At 39.8% G+C, this 25954-nt stretch overlaps 1 protein-coding gene across 1 annotated transcript in view; it reads left to right on the top strand.

Annotated features, from left to right (window-relative positions):
* Positions 1-23599, top strand: part of RFX7 (regulatory factor X7) — an 82817-nt gene extending 59218 nt beyond the window's left edge. Inside the window, exons 5-9 of the mRNA XM_067555889.1 lie at positions 4123-4239; positions 7665-7749; positions 8500-8707; positions 14683-14978; positions 16339-23599. Of these exons, the coding sequence (XP_067411990.1) occupies positions 4123-4239; positions 7665-7749; positions 8500-8707; positions 14683-14978; positions 16339-19644 (4012 nt within the window). The 3' untranslated portion in view covers positions 19645-23599. The remainder of the gene's footprint in view (positions 1-4122; positions 4240-7664; positions 7750-8499; positions 8708-14682; positions 14979-16338) is intronic.
* Positions 23600-25954: the final 2355 nt, after the last annotated feature.

The following is a 25954-nucleotide window of genomic DNA, read 5'->3' as shown; positions in this document are numbered from 1 at the left end:
AAGGGACCATTTTTCCTGCACAGAGTGGTATGGGAAAATGTTCTACCATGGAGGAAGAAATAAGGGAGCCATCCCTAGAAACCTTCAGGAGAGGATTGCAGAGCACCTCCATGGAAATTTCATCCAGGTCTCTCAGGAGAATACAATGGATATCCCTGACACACACACTTCTCTGCATGCCCCGTTTCCCCACCCGCCTTACCTTACAGGGGAATAAAGAGCAGATAACTTTATCTCTGTTTTGTGTACCTCTGCCTCTTCTCGTACGAGTAAAACAATAAAAAGTTGGTACCTGTGTCCTGCTAACTTGAGGTTGAGCCAGGCACCATCTTCACATTTCAACATTCTGAGGGAGAATGCTATCCTAAGGTTCCTTGCCCTTGGATCGGGCTAGTCCGTGCTCGGCTGGTGAGACTGGCTAGAGTCTCAGAAAGATCCTGGCTTGGGGCATAGCTGGACCCTACCCTACCACATGTCCCTCCTCCTCTTCTGACTCCTCCAAGGTATCCACAGTCGTCTGGGGGTTTCTGGTTAGGTCTCTGCCAGGTTTCGCATGCAGCTCATTGTAAAAGCAGCAAGTCTACAGCCTTCAGCTGTTGACCTCCCTGGCCTTGTGGTATGCCTGAGGCAGTTCCTTCGCTTTCATGCAGCACTGCTGCTAATCCCTGTTGTAGCCCTTGACTGTATCCCCAATGCAATCTTTTCGTAGATGTCCATGTTTCTAGGGCTGGTCCATAGCTGTGCCTGCCCAGCCTCTGCCCCTCACGGGCCCAGGAGAGCCAGTATCCCATCTACTTGTCAGGAATCAGCCTGCAGCAGAGCTAGTCTCAGGCAGCCTCATCAGTACAGCTGGACTGTAGCAGGATGCCTGCTTAGCCACCTCACCTTTTTGGCTGCAGAGGCCAGCAGACTGGTTCTTACCTAGCAGCAGCAGTAGCTCACTGGCTTCTTCACACTCCTGCCCACCACTGTGCCTGCTGCTCCTTTCTTGTACCCAGCCTTGCCCCTGCCTTGAACACCCCCTTTGCCTGCTGCTTTACTAGGTCTAATTCCTGTCCTCCAGTTTGACCTTTGGCTCTGGTCCCTGACTACAGATTCCAGCTTGACTCTTAGCTGTGGCATCCATTTTTTGCCTTCCAATTTGACCTTTAACCTTTGCTCCAAACAACAGAGGCCCACTCCAACCAATAAGGCTTATGCCTGCTTCGACCACTAGGCTAGACCACCTTCATCCCAGTCGGCTGCCACTACTCTAGGCAGGACCACTTCTAGAGTGCATATCCAGCAGGGTTGGTTGAACAGTTGACCACAACGCAGAAGGACTGCTAGGTGTGCTCACTAAGCTAGGCAATCAGGAAAAGGCATTTCAACAATATGCAGTGGTATAAAAGGGGGAGGATAGCTTCCAGTCTCCACAAGCCTGGGCAGTGAAGGTCACAATTGTGAGCAGAGCAGTCAGTGTCAGGTATTGAGGGACAGCAGCTGGGTGACTGTTAAGATCAACATAGGTCACTCAGCATCTACACTTCTGCTGCGTTGACCACAGTATGTTGATCGTGGTTTGATGCCATGCGGGAAGGTGATGTTGCTGTATCACTGCTTATGTTGGCAGGAGACAAATTCAAGTGTAGACGCATGCACGAATAAGGCAATTTAGGTCACTCTAACTTTGTAGTGTAGACCAGACCTTATAGTACTGACAAGAATTTTCTTGGTCTCCTAGCACCCTGGTCTTTTATATTTCCACCGTTCCTTTCACCTAAATAAAGCTAATAGGGTGAGATGGTCTTCTCCCAAGAGAAACGTACTAGAGGGGCCAGCAAATCCTGCAAGGCTGACCTCTGAATTTTACTGCAATCATGCGATCACTTTGGGGGAGTGTGTAGAAGGGGAAATGGAGAGCTACTGGCAAGAGAAGCCCCAGTCATTTGGTGGCAGAAGCTTCCAGATGGACGATTGCATCCTCTAAGCTTCTCTGCTGGTCGCGTCCCCATGTCTGTATAGCTTGGGTTAAGTCATGCTGTGACTGTGTGGCAGCAGCTGCCGAGAAGCTTGTTGGTGGTTAATGCTGTTGGTACTCCTTTCTCCCTTTGTATCTCCCTGGGCAGATTACTGGATCTAGCTACCCTCCACTCATGGAAATGTATACTCTCTGATGTCAGCTGATGTATACTCTCTGATACAGCCCTGCATACTCTCTGATGTCACAATGATAGTGATGAAAAACATGAATAACATATTTATTCAGGAATATCTGGGACCATGACTGTTGTAGGGCTGCTTTACATGTTTCCTCTCAGTTCTAGGGACTGATCTCCCCAGGGGTAAGCTGCTAGCCTGCCTCCCCAGTCCAGGAAGGATTTTCACAGGCACCATTTTGTTCTCCAGACTTCTAGCTTAGGCAACATATCAAACACAGAAAGAGTTTCTCGGCCCATCCTGGGCTGCAGTTCCCAGAGGCTTGTCTCCTCTCCCATCTCCCTACTGTCACTCCCTCTCAACTGAGCTCTCTCAGCCCTTTATAGGGCTCACCTGACTCCTTCCCAGTTGGATCTGATAAATTCAACAGATCTGACTGGCCCAGGCCTCCTGGTTCTTAAAGGGGCAGGCCACCATATTATATTGACATGGAAAATATATTTTCCCTCTATGACCATCCACATTAGTCATGATTTCAAGAGGGAGCTTTTGGTTGGCATATTGAGAAACAGAAAATCACTGCTAATTACTGCCATTGTTATTCTTGCTGTAGCAGATGATATTGGGAATGAAACTCCAGTTTCTGGAATGCTGTAGCATTTGTAAGTTAGTTTCTCCAATTTATAGAATCGTTGTGCTTTCTTTGTTTATTTTTAATTAGAAAGGCTTTTGTTACATTCATAAAAAGCTAAATTTTACTAGCATACATGTGCTTTGAGCTGTATAGTTAGAATACCATGCACTATGCTTTGTGAAAAGGTGCTATATAAGTACATACAGATTTCTATTATTATTTAAGAACGTACTATATGGATACGGTTCCAAAACAGCTTCCATTTTTCCCTGCTTTAACATGCTTCTTATTCTCCAAAACATCCACATTTTAGATTGAAATGATCTATTCTTGTTCTGTTCTTATTCAAGGTCACATTTTTGGAGGGGGAGAGTTATGGATGTTAGAGCAAAATAACTTCTGCTGTGTTCTGAATATTGGAGGAATGGGGAAAAGATATAACCATGCTTATCAGTATAGCTTACTTCCCTAAATGTACAGGAATACACTATACAGATATAAACATCTTTGTACCAGTATAACTATGCCACACTATGGGATTGCACTGCTATCTTTCTCTAAACCAATAGTTGTAACAGTACAAAAACTATGTGGACCAGCCTTAGATTCACAGGGGCCTGCCAAACTCATATAACCAGTTTTAAACTTACATAAGTGTGTCCACACAGGGCTTTGCACCAGTTTAACTAAACTGACTTAATTAAACCAGGGTAAGTTTGTGTGAAGACAAACCCTCTACAAGCTCTATAACTCATTAGCAATGGCAAGGTATCTAGTTCCCATATAAGTGCTAATGTCCAAGATGAGTTTATTAAATTAAGTTCTACCTTTTTTGGAGTTTTCACAAGCAGGGTCTTCCACTCTCTGGACAGATAGGCAAAATCTCTCACCCTGTTTTCTGATTATTCATGCATGACCTCACACCTTGTCACACCCAAGCAGTTGTAAATCTGTGTGTTGGCCAGTCAGATTTCTTCTTTTATCCAAGACATGTCATAAATACCTGTAATGAAACATGATGAAATAATAACCAAATTGTATAGCAAATTCTAAGTATTCTCCAGATAATGCCACTATGTATTAAATCTCCATATGACTTGCCTTTTAACTTGGAAGAGTACAAAACAAAAACGACTATTAATAGCTCTGTTTATACATTTTTAATGTATTCAGTTCATTGTGGATAGATTCATTAATGTTAAATGTGGTTCTAAATATGGATGGTTCTGAGTTTGGGGTTTTTTGTTTTGTTCTTTTCTTTTTGAAAGCCTTTGATGGAAGTCTAACGTGTAGGATGGCCTTTTGCATTAATACCAGTTTAATTCACATATTCTTTCCCTCTCTTGCAGGAGCTATTGTGACAATCTTGGCTACCATCCTTTAAGTGCTGCTGACTTTGGAAAGATCATGAAAAACGTGTTTCCAAATATGAAGGCCCGCCGTCTGGGCACAAGAGGCAAATCAAAATATCCTTTGTTAGAATACTTTTCAGTAATCTCTTCTGCGCTTGCTTGAAGAACATCTGTTGTTGTAGCTCAACTACCAGCTAAATTTAGAAGTAAAATCAAATCAAGAAATGCAAACAATTTCCCCAAAGTACTTGATAGAATACTTGGAAATTTGTTAATCTTCTCTGTCATTAAGATGTAAGACGTCTTCAGAAATTTTGTATCTGTTTGAGTTCATTTGGTTCTAAATGTTTTGTTATCACTGTAGTTACTTGCCCAGGGAATCTAGTCTTACCCTGAAAAATAAAAAGATGGGTATCAGATAAAGCAACTTGGATTAGATCCATGCGATACCTTTTATTCTGTAATAACACAAGTAAGGAGAATTACGATCTTAACTTCCTTGTCCTGTACTAATGCACATTAGTAATGTGAGAAATTAAGATGAAGCCATTGATGCCTCTTAAACCATAATAAATTGTTAGAATACCAGGCACTGGTGGTTTGTGAAAAGGACCCCCTCACCCCACAAAAGTGCTCAGGTTACAGAGCACTTCTTTTGTACGGGGAGAGAAAGTTTAATTGTTGTTTAAAAGAGGAGAGGAATGAACTGGATGTCAGTGAGGAAGGAGTTCTGCATGCAAGAGTTCACAATTAACTGGTGACTAAGATGTAACTTTGAAATACCTGAAAGGAGGATGTCAGAGCACAGATCTCTACTATAGACAAGGCTATGCACAGTTAAAGGCATTAAAAAACTAATAGGCCCAAACTAATGTAACCCCATCACTTGGCAGCTGGTGTGAAGAATTCAGGTCAAGCATAATATGAAAAAGTTTGCTCAAGCCAGTGAGAAAACATCATGCTGCATTATGATTGTGAGCATACGATGAAAAATCCCTGCCAGGAGGGAATTGTGGTAATTAAGCCTCACGGCCATGAGAATATGCATTGGTGTTGCGAGTTTGTCTGAAATAAGTAAGGGAGCAGCATGTATAGTGTGTGTAACTGAAACACCTCTATCCCATCTCTAATAAGGTAAAGTGTTTCCTGGAAAAACTGGTTGAAGACTACACCAAGTTATTTAATCTCGCACATTGCCTTTGAACAAGTCCACTCAGTAAGTGGAGATATGAAGGCAGCGAGAACCTATATCTATCAGCAAGAACTTTGTCTTCCTAAAACTGAAGCTCAGTCTGTGTATTGTGTATCTTTAGATATAATGAAAGATGTGCTGATTACCTCAAATACAGAGGGGGTGTGTCTCTGATGCATTCAGCTGACAAGGTCAGATAATTATTCTTCCACATCTGAAACTCAGCTTGCCGATTCCGTGGAACAACAAATATGTAACCATATAATCTGCATGCTCATGTCTTTAGAAATGAGATCATGAGAAGGCCTCATATGTTGAGGCTTATGGTAGATGGATCTCTGGAAGGTATGACATTTCACATTCCTCACTGGTGATTTGACAGTTGTCTGTCACCACCGATTGACTCTTGTCCTATAAGGTCTGTACGACTTGAAACACTTGTGGTACTGGTGTGCTGTCTGTCTGTGCAAGTCATGCATTGCATGCCCAAGGACCAGCTGTGCCTGTAGGAGGATTCTGTCCGGCCTCCGAACATGTATGGAGGATGCCATTTTGTAGAACAAGATGGTGTCCTCCGTACAGCGTGACTTGGCAGGTCACGCTGCATGGAGAAGCCATTGAGCATGCAAGTGTAGAATTGCATGTCTGATTAAAAGTATGGCATGCCACTGCTAGATGACTTATTTCGGACATGCCCCATAGTTGCTGACACAACAGATGGTATGAGATTATATGAAAAGCTTCTGAGACATCAGAATGCCCAAGGTGGCCAACTGATACTGATTAAAATCACTTAGGGCAACTAGTAGCAATACTACATGTTGATTGTAAATACTAGTGTCTACCCAAGATACTAATGAGGCAGCCATTTGGGATGTAGGCCATACTTACCTGGGAAGGTACATACTCTGTCCTGGGAAGCAGTGACTCTGAAAAAGATTTGAGGAGCATGGTGTATAATCAGCCTAACATGAGTTCCTAGTGTGATACTATGGACAAAAAAGCTAATGCGATATTGGGATGCATAAATGGGAATCTCAAAGAGCAGACAGGTTATTTTCCTCTGTATTTGGCACTAGTGCAACTGCTGCTGGAATACTGTATCCATCTCTTGTGTCAACAATTCAAGAAGGATGTTGATAAATTGGAGAGGGTTCAGAGAAGAGCCCCAAGAATGATTAAAAGATTAGAAAATGTGCCTTGTAGTGATAGACTCAAGGAACTCAATCTATTTAGCTTACCAAAGAGAAGGTTAAGGGATGGCTTGATTACAATCTTTAAGAACCTATATGGGAAACATATTTAATAACAAACTCTTAATCTAGCAGAGAAAGATGTAAAATGATTCAAACTGGAAATAAGACGTACATTTTTAATGATGAAAGTAATTAACCATTGGAACAATTTACCAAGGGTCAAGGTGATTCTCCCTCACTGACCATTTTAAAATCAAGATTGGATATTTTTCTATAAATTGTGCCCTAGGAATTATTTTCGGGAAGTTCAATGGCCTGTACTATATAGGAAGTCAGACTAGATGATCAAAATGGTCCCTTCTGGCTTTGGAAGCTGTGAATCTATTTAAAGAGAGACTTCAGTTGGTAGTTAATTATATGCCCTATAGTTTAGAGAATCAGTGCCTCATGTAATGAGAAATAGGAAAATTATGAAAAAGAAAATTGTTCTCTTATAAACTCAGGATGATTAAAACATGGCCTTATCTTGTAAAGGGTCATTAATCTACCAAAAGAGGCATAAAATGAACAAATGGATGGATGTTAAACTAGACAAATTCAGACTAGAAATAAGGCACAGATTTTTAACTAGGGGAGTGATTAACCATCGGGACAACCTACCCAGGAAGTGGTGGATTCTCCATCTCCTGAGGTCTTCACATCAAGGCTGGATGCCTGACTGGACGATATGCTTTAGTCAAATACAAGTAATTGGGCTTAGTAGAGGGGTAACTGGTTGGCATTCTTTGGCCTGTGTGATGCAGTAGATCAAACTACATGATTTAATGATCTCATTTGGATCATCTAAATCTATGAAACATACCAAGAGCCTGCAAATGACAACATTTAGACAGACCACTGACTTCATTTGGATTCCATATGGGTACAAGAGTCTAGCCACGCAGATAACAGTGCAGGATTGAGGACCATCATTTATGCTGTTTTGATTCCTGATTTAATGTAAAGGACTTTTTTAATGTAATCCCAGCAGGTGTAGGGCCTGCATTTCGTGTTTGCTTATAAAGATCGTACAGGGAAAGCAGAAAAGTGTTTGAAAACATTTGCTATATTCTTACAAACCAAGCAGCATTTAAACCTTAATTTGTGACCACATATTGCTACAGTGGACTGAGGAAAAAAGCTTTTGTGCATATGCCAACACTGCCCAACCTTGACTTCCATAAACCTGAAGATGGGGTACAGTATATACATATATATTTGTGCAAATTAACTTTTATAATATTTTCTTTCAATATTTAACATTATTGAAACAAAAAGCATTTCATCAGAAGTAAACAGGCTAAAGAGCTGTGCAGTTTTTTTAAATATATAGGATTTTTCTACTGTGGAAGAAACTCATATCCCAAACAAGCCTAATTGGATTTGCTTTGAACATAAGTAACAGTTGGAATGCTATTAATAAAAATGATTATCTGAATTAGCAGCTCTTCACAGTGCCACCACCCACAAATTATATTGGTTAAATTCATAATTCTCTGTATTTTTGCCTTCACTTTAACAAACCAACAAACCAAACCAAAACAGATCGCTGTTAGAAAGGGAGCAGGAGTCACAATGACGCAAACATCTTCCAGATAACAGGTGGCATGCTAAATTGGTAGGCTCAGAAGAAAAGTAGTGAAACACTAAAAATGCTTCGCTAATTTGAGTTTGGCTTTTCATGCAAGGAGCATCGGATTGTGGGTAGTGAAAGTACTGGGATTACTCATGCAGTATTTGTCCAGAACTGTAATATTAACCTAGCATAATGCCTCTGCTTGTGAACAAGTGGTAGGAAAATATTGATGTTTCATTTTGGGTAATATTGATAGATGTAGAATGTATAGATTTTTTTTTAATTAAGTAAATGTGTTTCATTTCTGTATCATCATTTGCTCTAGGGTTGTCATTGGTTTTCAATAAATAATCTTTGTTTTCTTTGCTTAGTTGGATGGGTCAGAGCCATCAGGGCAGCTACAAAGTGCTGATGAGGAAGTTGTGTCGGCTGCCTGCCGACTTGTGTGCGAATGGGCCCAGAAAGTCCTAAGCCAGCCATTTGATTCAGTCTTGGATTTAGCTCGTTTCCTTGTTAAAAGTCACTACATCGGCACCAAATCGATGGCAGCTTTAACTGTAATGGCAGGGGCGCCAGCAGGTAATTTTTAGGGTTTGTTAATTGTTATTTCTGAACCTATGGAATAGGTGATCTTTTATTTCAGAAGAAAATTAATGCATTTTGGTAATGATGACTTTTTAAATGTAAATAGAAAGAACTGGGGAGGCTGGGTGATTCAGGAGGACTAGCAGTTGGATACAGAATTTGCCATCTCTGTTACCTGTTGGAATGCGGTCCTGTGGAGGAGTGAGTGAAAGATGTCACAGTCCAATGACCATTAGGTGAAATGAGTTAGTGGTGTGAGTCCAGTCCCTAATCAGTAAGCATCCGCATCACTTAACACCTGATTCCAGAAAGCACCCTATTTATGCATGTCCTGCAGAGGGATGGATTTAAACAAATATTTAAGTGCTTTGACTGATAAATCGCTGACATGGTCGGTTCCCTTGTTGACAGTCTGAGCATGGAGGCCTGGGGTTTTAAGTGCAAAGTCCTGCAGAGGATTTTGAGGGCTGGAAAGGGGAAACTTGAATTGCTATTGCCTGTGTTGTGTCTGTTCTGTGACTTCAGTCTCCCAGGCTGTTAAATTGGCTCCTTTCACCAGTACTATAAGAGGGGAAAGTTAATATGACTATTTTTGCTGCAGTTGGGATTTTAAAGTTTGTTAGTTGTAAGGAAAGGAAGAGGGGATGTCTAGCAAAATATTGTCACATCTGGTTGGAGCAGTTTACTACCTGGGAAGAGACAGAAGCCTCAGCTGGCCTTAAACTGACCTTTACATAAACTATGGTTTACATTGACTGGGATTATTTTGTGGGGACTGTGGAACTGATTGCTGCTCCAGAAGGAGTACTACTCCGAAGTCCAGTGAGCATCTGAACAGTAGGGAAAGGAGGTGAAGTGAGGAATATTTGGCTACATTAATGGTTAATTGTGACATAACCCAGGGTACAATCTGGACTGATGGATAGTTGTGTCCCCTCAATTCTCCAACTGGGGGTGCCTTTTACACTGCTTTGTTGTGAGAGCAGTCAGTCCTGGTCTATTCACACACAGCTTCCAGCATGTAAATCACTCCCAGGTACTGTATGAGCACTCTAGCTAGCCACTCCTGAATTATATTACAGAGCGACACCAGCAAGTTCCCAGTCCCAGACTTGTCCCCAGAAATGTGCATGCCCAGTATCTTGTACTGCCCAGTATCCTCCTGGACAATACAAGCTCATGGAAAGTCCGTCATTTTATTTGTAGAAAATTATATGCACAAATCTTGTAATCTCAAATGGAGTTCTCCAAATACTTCAGTCCAAACACACTGGCTTAGAAAAAACAATAGAACAAGTTTATTAATCACAGAAAGAGAGATTTTAAGTGATTCAAATAATGAGGCATAAAAGTCAGAATTTGGTTACAAGAAAATAAAATGTAAACATAACTAATATATAACTTAATAAACTAAAGTGAATTTCCCCAGTATTCAGAAACTGGTTATGAATTCACAATCTCAAGGAGAGAGGGGGGTAAATCCCAGTCACCTGAGGCATTTTACATAGCACTCTAGTTCATCGTGGCCATTCAAGTTGGAATCCATTTCATGGGTGTTTGCAGAGTTTGTACAAGAATTAAAGAACATGGGTTCCCTTACAGTACAGGACAATTGCCAAAATACTGGTGGCTCTTTGAAAGAGAATGCATATCAGGATGAATACAAATAGATGATTAAATGATTTTTTCAATTTAAACTATATATATTTTTCTTTTTAAAAATAAATGTGTTTTCTAAAAATAACTAAAAAAACAGTTACATTTGAAATTATGATCATCTATGTTAAGACCTGAATTTACAGTAATCTATTAAAATAATTTAAATAACTAGGACGTTGCATCAGTTAACCTTCCTCAAATGAATTAAAGGGTGTTGCTTTTTTAATTATACACAGAATCAGGGGAAAACATGTTTATCTTTTGAGGTCAACATAAGCTTCAAAAATAGGTCACAATGTCATGACTATATTAAGTATCTATGTTATTTCAAGTCTTTACAATGGAGCAAATGCTACTTACATTTTTCCAAATGTAAGTATTTTCAGTTTCTATTGTGCAAAAAAGTTTTTGATTTAATTACTTTTGATTTCACTTTACGTAGTAGGTGCAGAGTGAATATTTTCTTAATTTGGTCTAGTTCATTCAAATTTGAGAAACCAATTGGAAGTTGAAAAAACAGAAAAGCTGGTATTCCTCTTTCAGTTTATGAATAAAAACCAGGATGAGGTCTGCTAATTCTAAAAACTTGAAGGAAATGGGGCCAGATTTTCAAAGATATAGACACCCATCTGTATCTTTAGGCACCTAAATACTTTTGAAAATCTGATCCATGGTGACCAGAAACAACTAGCTAATTCACTAACTACACAGTTAATACTTCCTTTGTTTAATGAATCAGTTAATTTTAAATGTAAAACATGTTTTGGTAAACTTAACCTTTTTTCTTATGTATCCAACACTTAAGGGAGTTTAATTTAACTAATTAAAAACAAGTTTAAAGTGCTGTTTTTGTACATTTTTAATTGAATTCTAGTTTCCATTCAAATGCAGTTTGACACAAATTCTGAGTATAAAACTGTCATCTAGTAAATAAGAACTGCTTCATTCACCATTTTCTGACATTAATAAAAAAAAGTAAAAAGAATCTGAATAAATGTATGTTGAGGTATATGATTGTTTAAAATAAATAAATGTGCATTTGCAGATTTAGCATAAAGGCTATATTCGGTTGCAAATCAACATGTTTTAATGGTTCTAGCAATCAAGGAGAATCAGCGTTTCTTAGGAAAATAACTAAAAAGTACAAATGCAAAACAAGATTAAAATCAATGCTTTAAATCAGTTTGATTGAAATCTGTGTGCTGTGCTGCATATCAGCAGTTAGATAGAGAATTGACTATCCCTTCCAGACTGGTCCCATTGCTTCCTATAACCCACGTACCTTTTAGGCTCTGATACTGCAAAGCACTTGAGAGCATGTTTAATTTGAAGCACGTGATTAATCACATTAAAATCAAGGGGACTATTCATGTGCTTAAATTTAGGCATGTATTTATGTACTTTTTGCTATTGTATATAGTGACATCACTTTAGAAATGCATATAGATAGACATGGTGTGAATTTTCTGTCAGGTGACTTTATCTCTGCTATTATTACATTTTCTTTCAACAACTGGTGTTCTCAGGCGTAGTCTTGATGCATGTCAAGTGCAAACTGTCCTGAAATGTTTGCTCTGGTTCAGGTAACACAGCTACGTCAGCAGGTGTCAGCATCAATCATATTAAAAATAGAGCTTGTGGAGCGGGGTGGATGGGCTTTTGCTGGAACAAGTTTGTGAGGTTCTGAAGCTTTCCCAAGTATTAAACCTTATTTAGCTTTTCATTTATGATTAAGGAGTTACAGTAAATATTCCATAGTTAAGGTTAAGAGACACTTTACATGTAGGAACATAGGAATTGCCATGCTGAATCAGCCCTTTGATACAATTAATCCAGTATCCTATCTCCAACAGTGGCCAAAACCCAGTGATTTAGAGGAAGGTATAAGAAACATCCTAATCTTAAATAGATAGAGAGGATGGCTTAAGCCGTGAAGCATGAGGTTTAATATCTCTTCCAAAATTTATGATACTACTAACTTTTATAGCTCTGGATATTCTTGTTATCTATACAAGTTTCCAGTCCTTTTATGAATCTTACTGAGTTTTTTGTCTCAAAGGATATCCTGTAGCAGTCTAGTCCTTAATTACATGTTGTGTGGTTATTTGTGTTAAAAAAATAACAATAATAATTAATTCTTCACGTTCCCTCATCGTTCTCAGAAACTTCCTTTAATCTTAAAGTTCCCATGATTTTAAGATGAGATCAGAAAATACTTGTTTGGTATAGAAGGTTTGAAGTAAATTGCTGAAGTACGGAAGCTGTTCATGGGTTATAGGGGGAAAGTAGTGGTTTCTTGTGCTTCAAAACTTGTTCTCACTGTGTGTTTGTCTCTCAAAAACCATCTGGCCTGAGAAGTTCTCAATAGTTCTATTAAGTCTCAATGTAAATTTGTGCGTGCTACCCCGGCTACAAGGAGAGTTTTTGGAATGTAAACTGATTGCAAAGGTGGGGTGGACTATGGTGATCATTTGTTTAAATAAATAAATAAATAAATAAAATGGGAAAAATCACAGATTAATCTCCCCTCCCATGCTAAATTCTAGCTCATCCCCCTTTTTCAGGGGGAGCTCATCTGGAGCTCATAGCTTGAGTTCCTACTCCTGATACCCATTATCTTTTCCTTGCCCATCTCCAGGGCTGATTCATGTGCAAGTCTCCACCCCCTCTACATACTGCATACTTCAGTGACTCTGCCAGCAGTGCCACCATAAAACCATAAATGATCCTTCACTCTACTTCAGCCAAGGTAATTTCTTCCCATGTCTTTGGGAAGAAATTGTAGTCCCAGGGAACAAGTGGATCTCCCTTGTAAGCACTCATGAGGATATTCCAGGAGAAGTTCTCTCCCTCTGGGCTATCCATAAAAACCAATAGGACAGTGGTTCCCAACTTTTTCTCTGCCGCGGCACACCTCAAGCTCCAGGTGCTCTTCTCCCCACCCACAGCCGGCGGCTGCAGGAGGGGAGGGGAGGCGCAAAGGAGCCAACCCATTGTTTACACAGGAAGGAAGAGAGGGAGATTGAACTCTGATTGGTTGCTCCACATGTGGAGGAGAAAGGTTTATCCATAATGCAGATTCGAGGGAGAGCTCCATTGTGTGTGTTCCCAAAATTGTTCTTCCCCTTCAACCTTCAGTCCAAGACACTCAAGGTTTGGACATTTCAATCCTTAAGTGAAAAAGGAATTGAGAGGTGTGAGCTGAAGGCTGTGATGCAGCGTTTCTAGACTTACTCAAAGCTAGAGACTGCTGCTCCTAAGTGAGATGTCTGGAGGCACATTCTGAGCGCTTGCTGTATGTTGCAGGCCATTTGGCCTAAAATTATGAGTCTACAGAACCATAATTAAGAAAGAATTGTCTCATGAACAGCTTTTAAACACCTGTGTTGTGGAAAGGAAACTGTGTTAGAATCCATTTACACAGGCATCATTTTAAGAACATGCTAGTCCTGGAACTGTTACTAAACTTTCTGAAGATCAAGGTTGTAACATGATTTGGTAACAGGTTAAAATATGGATTGCTCCTGACTGCATTGGTAAGAAGAGTTGATTTGCCTGGAGGCCTTGCTGCTTGTTTGTGACTTTCAGGGGCATTGTTTCCAGAGAGTGCTTTTCTCAGTCTTCTGTATCTCCATCTCCCCTTCTGCATTCAATGTCTTCAGTTTTTCACCTTCTCTGTGTTGTCTCCCATCCTTCCATGCAGTAGTAGCATTATTAAACACTTCCGGCATTACCTATTACATGCTAATATCAGTTCCAAATTTGTACTGCAGCTGTTGTTCGACACTGTATCCCTAGACTGTGCAATAGGATTTAAATGTTGTATCATCTGTTCACCACTTTTTGTCTGTAGCACAACTTGTGTTTTGGAATGTGTAATTTTTTAAAATGCTACTAACATTAACAGCAAAAAAACATATTGAAGATGTTTAAAAAGTACATTAAAAAAGTATATTGACTGCCATTTATGTCAATTATGGGAAGCACACACACAGTCACAGTATTGTGTTAACTAGGATACTGCAAATTGGGATTTCCAGAAAGAATAGGTTAATACAAAATATTTGAGCAACAACATAAGAGTAACCAGCTTGCCCAGCAGCGAGAGGTTTTATCATTAGTGTTAGAAATAAATTGAATCACTAAATAACTATTCTAAGTGTAAAATCCCTCGTGAATGTTTTCATTGAGTGTGCACACATGTTGTATATTTATATATTTAGATATAGATATATTTTTGTATATATTTAGATATAAAAATGTCACACAACATACATGGCATAAGTCACTTTAGTTCTTTTCACTTTCAGGAATAAAAGGGATCCCTCAACCCTCTGCTTTTATACCCACGGCTGAAAGCAATTCTTTGCAGCCTCAGATGAAAACTCTCCCGTCTCCTGTCGATGCCAAGCAGCAGCTACAGCGCAAGATCCAGAAGAAGCAACAAGAACAGAAACTGCAGTCTCCTTTGCCAGGAGAGTCTCCAGCAAAGAAAACAGAAGGAACTACAACCAATGGAGTAACAAGTATTTCTAATGGAAGTCCTGCAATCTTGTCCCCTCAGCCAATTGGTATCGTAGTGGCAGCTGTCCCCAGCCCCATTCCGGTAATATGCTCCAACAGTTTTCAACCCAGATAATCTTATAAAAGTGTTTTTTGCTGTTTTACATTTATTTTGGAAATATTTAAGAAAAGGTGTCAGTGGAATAAAAAGTCATCAGAGTAATGGCTTCCTGTTGCTGTATGAATGTTGAGACATGGATGCAGTGACACTTTTTTTTTCTGTTCCAGTGACTTTTTCTGTTATGGCAAATAAGTGACCAAGCCAGAAAAGTAATAATTTTGTCTGATGGCTGTGGAGGTAGTAGAGTGACGCTTACACAGCCTGGCCAAATTCATCCTTGGTGTAAGTCAATGACAATGGACTTAAACCAGGAATAATTTGGGTTATATATGGGAATAATTATACCTTTGGGGCAAAATTTACCTGAGTTCCAAAGCTTGCACAAGGCCCTATGCATTGCTTAAGCCCTTAATATGGTATGTAAATGTGGCTTCATTAGTCCTGAGGATTTGTGCTGGCATCAACTGAACCTTTATTGGAATATCTATGCTATAGTACAGACTTGTCTGTTTCAGCTGAACAAAACTTGATTTTTGGCTAAGTCGGTTTCTGCCTGAATAATATTTGGTTTGTGTTTTATTCACTGGTGGAATTTAAAAATTTGTGTTTGAAAATCCCTTTCCCTCTTTATCGCTTCAATCAACACTCCAGGGCCCTGCATCTGAATCATAGAAATGTAGGGCTGGAAGGGACCTAGAGAGGTCAGTGAATGCCCATTTATTCTGCAAAAATGCATGTAGAGTAGGGCTTCAATTTTTCCAAGAATCAAGCCCCAAGTATCTGTTAGTTGCCTGGATTATTATTTGTATTACCATAGTGTTTAGGAGCCCTATTGATGGACTAGGATCCCATTGGGTTAGGTAGCATGGATTATTTGTTCTGATCTGATTTTTGCTGGCCTTAATACTCAGCTGTATTGTCTTTCATCCTTTTCCCAGAAGTTTGGAGATGAGGTGGGCCATGAGATAGTGGGGCCATGTGGCTTTGTCATTATGCCCGCTTTCATGATCTGATGTGTAAATTGTGGAGCAGTTGACCATGGAGGTGGAAGAGCAGCTTTACCGTATATTTTGAGTATTGACTATGATGATCTGCAGCGAGACTATGTCTCTTTGGGATTATCTATGATGATGATGGTGATGTGAGTGTTGGTATTCTGCAAGGGCAACTATAGCATAGGATGGGTGCCTGTTTGCAGTTTTGTACATAAATAATTGTGCAGCATCCCTTTAATCCTTGGGATGTGGCTCTGTTCCTCCCCATTAGTCTAACTCGGTCCATTCGATTATATAGGGCGTGTGTACTTTTGTTTAAATTGAGTGTCGTTTTTCTCCATATGCAGGTACCAAGGAGCAGACAGCTGGTGACATCTCCAAGTCCCATGGGCTCCTCTGATGGCAAGGTTCTTCCGCTTAATGTTCAGGTGGTCACTCAGCACTTGCAGTCAGTCAAGCAGTCACCAAAGACTCCTCAGAATGTTCCAGCCAGTCCAGTTGGTGACCGTTCCGCCCGGCATCGTTACCCACAGATCTTACCTAAGCCAGCCAACACCAGTGCTCTCACCATCCGCTCACCCACTACGGTGCTTTTCACCAGTAGCCCAATCAAGACTGTTGTGCCAGCTCCACATGTAAATTCCTTAAATGTGGTAAAAATGACAGCAATATCACTTGCCCCTAGCAGCAGTAGTGTACCCGTCAAACACACTACGTCATTGACCAGCAGTACAGGAGCAACGGAAGAATCAAGGACTGTTCCACAGATTAAAAATGGATCTGTTGTTTCACTTCAGTCTCCAGGATCCAAGACAAGCAGTGTTGTAGCTACATCTGCAGTTGAGATCAAAATGGAACCAGAAGCATTACTGGATGAGAACCCAATACAGTGCCAAGAGAATTCTGATGTGTCTAAATCTATAAAAGGAGCACCAGGCTTGCCTGCTGCTCAAAGGAGTAATTTTGAGGGTACAACCTTGAAAGCTTCAACTGAGAGCATCAGCGAAGTGAAAACAGTTAAGGGCTGTGATCAAAGAGCTGAAGGAGCAAGGACCAAATATAAAGCCCGACCTAAAGAAATCATAGCAGTTTCTTCCGCAGGCAATAATCAAAGCACTCTTACTCTCTCAGTTGCCACGCAAAACTTCTCCAACACCAGCATCAATTCACCTCCTAGTGGTGATCCTGCTATTAAAGACAAAACATGCACTAAAAGTCCAAGGAAGCGACTACCTTCTATGCTTCAAGAGTCCCAGGTACCACCTGTAAAGAAACCACTAGTGGCGCAGCTTTCAGCAGGCGGCATGGAAGGTCAAAAAGGAAGCAGCGTTAAGAAGGTTCAGAAGATTGTATCATTAGCTAGAAATGATAATACCACAGCACTTGCTCAAGTTCCTAGCAAGGTCACAATAAAAGTAAATTCTACAGCTTCAACACATTTAGTGACAAACTGTCCATTGAATTCCAACGTTGTAAATAGCAGTGATTCCGCTTTGGGACAGCAGCTCACAGCATCATCTCCAGATATAAAAGTAAAATTGGAAGGAAATTTGTTTATCTTAGAAAATGATTCAAAATCTGATGGCAGCTTTAATCCAAATGCATGGCAGCATATCACTAAAACCTCTGACTTTACATCTGTGAACTGTGAACAGCAGCAAGATATCAGTGTTGTGACTATTGCAGGGCAGTCTGGCTCTAATGATTTACAGGAATCTGTATGGGAGCCAGTGCATTGTGAAGGAATACAACAGGATACCTACAGCCAACAGTTACAGAGCCAGATCCAAGAATCATCTTTGGGTCATATACAAGCACAGTCCTCAAATCAGTTACCTCTGCAGTCTGAGCTAAAAGAATTTGAACATACAGTCCCTCAGTCAAATGAAAACTTCTTTTCATTTGATGATGACCTTACGCAGGACAGCATTGTGGAGGAACTCGTGCTCATGGAGGAGCAAATGTCAATGAACAATTCTCATCCTTATGGCAGCTGTCTAGGAATGGCACTTCAGAATCAGACAGCAGCTCAAGGAGCTCCAATGTCATCTCATCCAAGCAGTACGCACTTCTACCATTCAATCCACAACAGTGGCACTCCAGTTCACACTCCCACACCTACCCCCACTCCCACACCTACCCCAACTCCGACCCCAACACCCACATCAGAAATGATTGCTGGATCTCAGAGTGTGTCACGAGAGAGCCCATGCTCAAGACTGGCTCAGACTACTCCTGTAGACAGTGCTCTGGGAAGTAGCCGGCACACACCCATTGGCACACCACATTCAAACTGCAGCAGCAGTGTCCCTCCTAGTCCTGTGGAATGCAGAAATCCATTTGCATTTACTCCAATAAGCTCCAGTATGGCATACCATGATGCCAGCATTGTCTCGAGTAGCCCCGTGAAACCAATGCAGCGACCCATGGCTACTCACCCTGATAAAACCAAACTTGAGTGGATGAATAACGGGTACAGTGGAGTCACTAATTCATCAGTTTCAAGTCATGGCATTCTTCCAAGCTATCAGGAGCTAGTGGAAGACCGTTTCAGGAAACCTCATGCTTTTGCAGTTCCTGGCCAGTCTTATCAGTCTCAGTCCCGGCACCACGATACTCACTTTGGTCGTGTGACTCCTGTCTCACCTGTGCCACATCAGGGAGCCTCTGTAAATAGCAACAACAAGCAGGAAGGCTTTGCTGTTCCTGCTCCTCTTGACAACAAAGGAACAAGTTCCTCTCTCAATAACAGTTTCAGATGCCGGAGTGTAAGCCCTGCAGTCCATCGCCAACGTAATCTGAGTGGAAGCACTGTCTATCCAGTTTCTAATATACCACGCTCTAACTTGACCCCTTTTGGAAGTCCAGTGACACCTGAAGTTCACAATGTGTTCACAAATATTCATGCAGACACTAGTGCCAATAATATAGCTCAAAGGAGTCAGTCGGTCCCTTTGACTGTCATGATGCAGACAGCCTTCCCGTCTCTTCAGAAACAGACAAACACTAAAAAAATAACAAATGTGTTGTTAAGCAAACTTGATTCTGATAGCGATGATGCAGTGAGAGGTTTGGGAATGAACAACATGCCTTCAAATTACACAGCAAGGATGAATCTCACTCAGATTTTAGAAACATCCACCACTTTTCCTAGTGCCAACCCACAAAATATGATCAATTCCAGCACTTCAGTTTATGAATTCCAAACACCAAGTTACCTCACAAAAAACAGCAGCACCGATCAGATCAGTTTTTCTTCTGGAGATAACCAAGCACAATCAGAAATTGGAGAGCAGCAATTAGATTTCAGCAGCACTGTAAAAGACTTTTTAGGGGAGGACAATCTGCAAACCAACCAGCAGCTGGTGAATCAGGTGGCATCAGATCTCAATAACGTTGCATCTGTCTTTTCCAGCGACATCAGGTTGTCTTCCGACCTCTCAGGCAGCATTAATGATCTGAACACTTTAGATACAAATCTACTGTTTGATCCAGGTCGTCAGCAGGGACAAGACGATGATGCTACACTGGAGGAATTAAAGAATGACCCCTTGTTTCAACAAATCTGCAACGAATCCATGAACTCTATGACTACATCAGGTTTCGAGTGGATGGAGAGTAAGGACCATCCTGCTGTTGAAATGTTGGGTTAATTTTGTTTTATAATATGTATGTAGCACACTGTATCTGAAAGACAGACGTATTGTATTTGTCTTAATGGAAGTGCCTCCCGCAGCAAAAACACTTGCTAAGAATTGTGGCATTTTTAAAAAAGAGTTTGCTGTACCAGTTGCTCATTCTTCAGCTGGGAATAGGCAGTCTTCTTTCAATTTTAAATATATTTCCGAAGGCTGTTGAAGAGCCAGTATTAGAACTTAAATTTTATAGGGTTCCCACTTAATAGCATTTCTCATTGTAGCAAAAAATATATACAAAGTGATTGAAAACCAGCATTCAAAACTTCAGTAGAGGTGTTGGGAGGGTTTTAAATCCAACTTACTTGTTACCAGAGATTCAGTACTTTGTATTGCCTGCTACTTCTAAGGAAATGTTTGATATTGGCCTGTGTTATTCAAGTCAGAAATGTGTGGGACCTGTAGACAAGTAGGCAGTTGATGAGAGGGAGGGGTTACAGCTTGATGAAGGGCATGCAAGTATGTTGTGTCATTGAGCAATACCCAGAGCTGCTGTACTGTGGTGAACTGTGAGAAATGTCTGTGGCACCATTTACATCCGTGATGAAAGGCTAAGATAGGAGAAAATAATGGGAATGATCAAGGAAAGAGAAAAATGCACTAAAATTTTATTTTAAAAGATATATAGTGTTTTTAGCTATAGATATCCATGACCTCACCTTAATATTATTTTAGTTTTCACTTTAAATGTTGGTTTTTAATGTGAGGTAAAAATGCATGAAAAAAGATTGAGCACTGAAGCTTAATAAAAGTAGATGTGTATTAGAAAATGATAGTTACTGTTTTATTATTTATCAGAGTTAGAGAAAGCGACATATTTGTTATATTTTTCAGTAGAATGGCTGCATGAGGTTATTAAAATATTACTATGTTTAAGATTTGTTTTTAAACCCGTTTTGTTCTAACCCAGTGGAGGGTACAGGAAGGGGTTTTTCCTCTGTATTTTTCAGTAGGTTGCCCCTTTCTGTGCCTCCTGAAAATAAAGATGATAAAAATGTTCTGATGTTGGCTGATAACTATTTAAAATAACTTCTATAGAGCCATAATGTTACCAGGCACTTTACAAACATGCAGCAAGACACATGAAGTCCTTGGGTAAAATTTTCAGAAGTGCTTAAGTTCCATTTTCAAAACTGTCATAGGTACTAAGAATCCTAAATCTCATTGACAGTCAATAGGATTTAGGCTCCTAAGTCATTTAGGCACGTTAGAGAATTTTAACCCTGGTCTTTAAAAGTAAAAGAAGAATTCACGTATTGTAAAAATCTCTAATGATGAACAGAGAAAGGTACTTAATTAGACAAGGCCCTGATGCTACAAAGGGGATCTGCACAGGCAAACTCTGACTCCCATGTGGAGTGTCACTAGGATGCCAGGCAGGCATTGTAGTATTGTTCCATGAGCTTTGTAAGGGGTTTGTTATTTCTCCTATGGACCGATGACATAAATAGAACTTAAAGCAGAGTAGGGAGCACTTTCCTGTGTCACATTAGATGTTTGCAAAGTCGTCAGCTCATGTAGGAGAGAGGCAGAATACTGTCATCTAGATTTCATAAATAACGAAGAGGAGAGAAGATCAGGTTTTCAGCTCTTGGTTCTTGAAATGTATTTTGGTAATTCTTGCATTTCTGCTATTGATCTGAGATATTCAGTATTTGGTTTTGACAGCATCCCATTTTCATGGTGCTGCTGCACTAGCACTCCAGATGCTAGTACATTACATCTCCAGGTCCCTGGGATAACAGCACTGAACAGTCCCCAGCATGTGAGCTTTTCTGACAAGGGACAAACGCTGGTGCCATGCTGCAGCATCTGATTCCACGGGCAGCAAACCATACAGAGAGTTCATGCACCTCCTTTTTTTTTCTTAAGAGAAACTGTTTTTACAAGTTTTGTTTCAGTTGTGTGGGGGGAGGGTATTATTATATGGTAAGGTTTTGGCTTGGTTATTTCCATTTTCTGTTGAATTCTACCAATAAATACACACCAGAGTCATTTCCCTTTTTGAAAGAGGTTGCTCAAGGTGGAGCTTGAACTCTCCACCTTTCTGTGGCCATGATCCCAAGAGGTGCTGAGCATCCCCATGACTTCTTTTGAGATATTCAGTGCCTCGCAGATCTGACCATGTATAAATTGCCAGCACCACGGTGCATATGTTGTTAACCCTGCATTTCCAGCAGACATAACATGGGGGGGGGGGGTGACGGGAAAGCCTATACACCAGCATTATGTGAGAGTATCTGCACTGGTATTATGGTGTTCCATGTATGAGCATGGCATTCTTCCCGTCCCTCTGTGCTGCTAGCATTGCTCAATGGACTCGGGGACTAGTTGCATCGAACCCCTTCCAAATTCTTGTGTTTTAAGAACATTTCTCAGCAAAGCTAATGTAAATTTTAAAACTGACACTTTCTAAATTATGCAGCCATCACCGAAGGTTTTTAAAATGTGTGTTTAAAAGCATTTTTAAATACAAATGCTACATGGGGCCTAGCAGAAAGATTTCCTCTAACTTAATTAGCAGGCAAATAGGAATACTATTTAATCAGTGGATTTAAGGCAAATGCGTGTTTAATTCAATAAGGATTCATTGTTTAAGTAAATTACCTGGCGTAGGGGTAAAACATTTTCACTTCAATAAATGGTGCTAGGCTAGCTCACAGCTTTGTACATTGGTATGTATTAGTTTATTGGTGTTTGTGTGTTTGCTGTTCAAATTCATAATCTGTTAGATCCCTGTTCTTAGTGCTAGTTATTTCTTTACTGTACATTGAGACAGAGCACTACTGCACACCAAAGTATGCAATACCCAAAGGAAAACTCTGTGATTCTAACTAATGGAAGCCTGTCTGTGTCAGATACTCCAAAAATAAGAATTTGAGACAGTTCTGACCCCTTGTTTACATTATTGGCTTCCTACTAATATGAGAAAATAATGGAATTACTTTGATAGCATTTTTTGCTAAAGTATAAAGACTATTGAATTTGTACCCAATGTACAGTATTGCAGCAAACACTTTAAATTTGGTTGGTTAGTCCAGCAAACTTTCTGGGGTTCATATATTGCACTAAATTTCTGTTGAACCTGGGGCAGGCACATTCCTTAGGATAAATGCAACCAATACGGCCCACAGATAAAAACTTTTTAATGTGTTTCATTATTAAAAGGCAAAATGTCATAAAAAATGACAGATGAAATTGTCTTATGTAGCAATGTGCATTGATCTCAATGAGATATTTCTATTTCTTATTCTCTTACATGAGAATATTACAGCAGGAAGAAATTAAGTTTAGTTTGCTTCACCATGTTAATACATGATCACAAGACGTGCATGAGTGTTATTGACTTATCTTGTACAGTACTAGGTATATTCCTGTAACCACTTTATTTTTTTTAATTTTTTTGCTGTATTGAGACTGGTTGCGTGTTAACCAGGCAAGCATAGTTATTCACAAGTTATTTACTTTTTTATGTTTATTAATTCAGCTTAGTTATTGTTGAATATGTTCCTTTCTTGAATTATTTTTTATTGTTCTGGTGTTGAAAAACATTTTGTACCATTTTATCATGATGAGAATTCATGAAGTAGAGAATTTGCAAATAATTGCAATAAGCACTGACTTCTGAACTGAAAAGAAGGAAAGCGTTTCTTGTGCAGTGCATCTGAGGTTCATATAATAGTCTTGTACTATACTGTGCTTTCTTTACTGCACCATAAGGAAAGAAATATCCCTGTTCTACGTTTTCATTTAGTGCAGGAAATCTGATTCCCCCCCCCCCAGTGTTTTGTTGTCTGTTGTACTGCTGAAACTACAGTAGTTGAATATTGCAGTAGCATTTCAGTTATTTTTTTATTGAAAGTGCTCAAAAATTGTTTTTTAAATGTTTTCAAAAACAATAAAAACATTTTATATTAAACTGTCTCATTGAGTGTTTTCTTAACAGTCATATGGTAATGTATCTTGATGTTGACAAAATAAGGACCCTTTCTGATTTGTATAAAGCAGGTCACTAAAATATCCAGTCACATCTTAAAGCCCTGTTCCTTCAAAGATTTATAGTTTACAGTCTTAACTTTTAACACATAAATTGCCCCAGTGAGATCACTGAGAGACTATTCATGTGCTTAAAATTAAGCATGTGGTTAAATCTTTGCCGAATTGGGGCCTTAATTTTCACTGTGAGTTTTCTTGAATGTGAGAGAACAATAAATACCAGAGGAATGAAAGGCAGTAAATGTTGCTGTATTTTTAAAAGACACTGGGGAGATCCAGAGAATTAAAGACTAGGTAGCCTTAATCTGAATCTGGTAAATTGGTTGAAATGTTCAACTAACTCCATCATGACTCCTGCAAAGGAAAAACATGTTAGTAAAATGGTGAATAAAGGACAGTAATTTATTTAGACTTTTGAAAGGCCTTCAACAAGGTTCCAAAGAGGTTACTTAAGAAACAAAGTAGCCAAGACGTGAGAGAAAAAGTACAGTCATGGATTTAGTAACTGGCTAAACCAGAAAACAAAGAGCAGGAATAGATTATCAGTTTTCATCATGTCAAAAAGTTAATAATAGGGTGCAACTAAATTATATACTAGGACCAATGCAGTTCAATGTATTAATGCTCTGAAAAAAGGAGGCAAGTAGTGGAGTGGCAAAATTTGAAGATAACACAAAATTATTTAGATTAATCAAGACTTGAGAAGATTGTGAGATATGTCATAGGGACCTGAGTAAGATAGGTGAATGGGCTACATGAAGAAAGATGAAATTCAGTGTCAACAAATGCAAGGTGACTTGCCTATGGAAAAAGACCAGGGAATCATTGCAAACAGCTCAGTGAAGATCTCTTAACATACTGCAACAATCAAAAATGAAAATCAAATATTAGGATGTACAAAGAATGGGATGGAGATAATGCAGGGAATTATAGTGCCATTCTAGAAATTAGTGATTTGCACTCATCTGAAATAATGTTCAGTTCTGGTCACTCCATCTCAGAAAATATATAAGAAGGATAGAAAAACATGGAGAGGCAGAAAAGACTGGGACCATAGGAGATGACTAAGAAGGGACATAACAATAGTCAAAATAAAGAATGTTGTAGAGAAGGTAGATCGGGATCTCCTGTTCACCCTTTCTCATGGTGCAAGAACAAGGAGACTTACAATGAAATTAAAAGGGGGCAAATTCAAAATTAATAAAAGGAAATACTATTTCACAGAAGGCAGAATTAGACTGTGTTACTCACTGCCATAAAATATTGAAACCAAAAGCTTAGTAGGCTTCAAAAAGGAGTTTGACAATTATATTAATAATAAGAATGTTCAGCATAAACATTAAACAATACTTTGGAAAGGATATAAACCTTCAGTCTTTGGGGCATAAGCTGACCTCTAACTTGGTATAGTAGGAAATTTTCATGGGGACAGCTTATCTCACAGCTACCTACATTTGTGTTTCTTCCGCTGAAGAAGCTGAAGATGGCCACTGCCAAAATACTGGACTAGCTGGACCCCTAGTCTGACCCAGTATGGTAATTCCTGTGTTCTTAAATAAGAAACCTGGCTTGACAGGATACTAGATGTATTAAGGGGGTTGGTATTCATTCCCTCCCATCCCCCCATTTATATATTTGCAGACGTTCATATATTTCAAAATACCTCTCAAACTTGCTAACTACCAGCTTTCATTAGATTTTCTACAAGGCAACGTTTGCATCATTCTTCCAAGACTTGGCTACCTTTGGCTCCTATGCTCTAGAGCCACTCCACCTCCTTTATATTCAGGGGAGGTTTGGGGGCTTGCCTTCATTGCAGAGTTAAACTGGTTTCTTACTTGGATGTTGTCTCTAACCTGTCTCCCATCCACACATACAAACCTCTGTCCCATGTGTGTTGATGCTTTACACCTATGCTAGCTGTCCTGTCCTGGGGTACATCTGGGCTGGTAAATGACCCACTTTGCACTGTGGATGCAGGCTACACCACTCCAGTGCCTTCTCATAATTCTCCCCATATGTCCAAAAGGACAGACAAGTCCTCCCACAACTCACTGGGAAAGATTCATAGAGCAGCATAACTTACTGCAGCACAAAGAACCATGTCCCAACAATTCTCAACACCTCACTTGAGCGAGCACAGTATCGATGTGGATGCAGTCGAGTGGGATGCACTCAAGTATGACACTGTAGTGTGTCTGCTCTCACCCTGGCAAGGCCTATCTTGATGCTCACACCTGACCATTTCAACTACTGTAGTGGACAGTTGGTT

This window comes from Emydura macquarii, unplaced genomic scaffold (assembly GCF_026122565.2).
Source record: "Emydura macquarii macquarii isolate MOO-44397 ecotype Brisbane River unplaced genomic scaffold, CSIRO-AGI_Emac_v2 contig_1644, whole genome shotgun sequence".
In the NCBI taxonomy this organism is placed as follows: Eukaryota; Metazoa; Chordata; order Testudines; family Chelidae; genus Emydura; species Emydura macquarii.
This window is presented reverse-complemented; position numbering and strand designations above follow the sequence as displayed.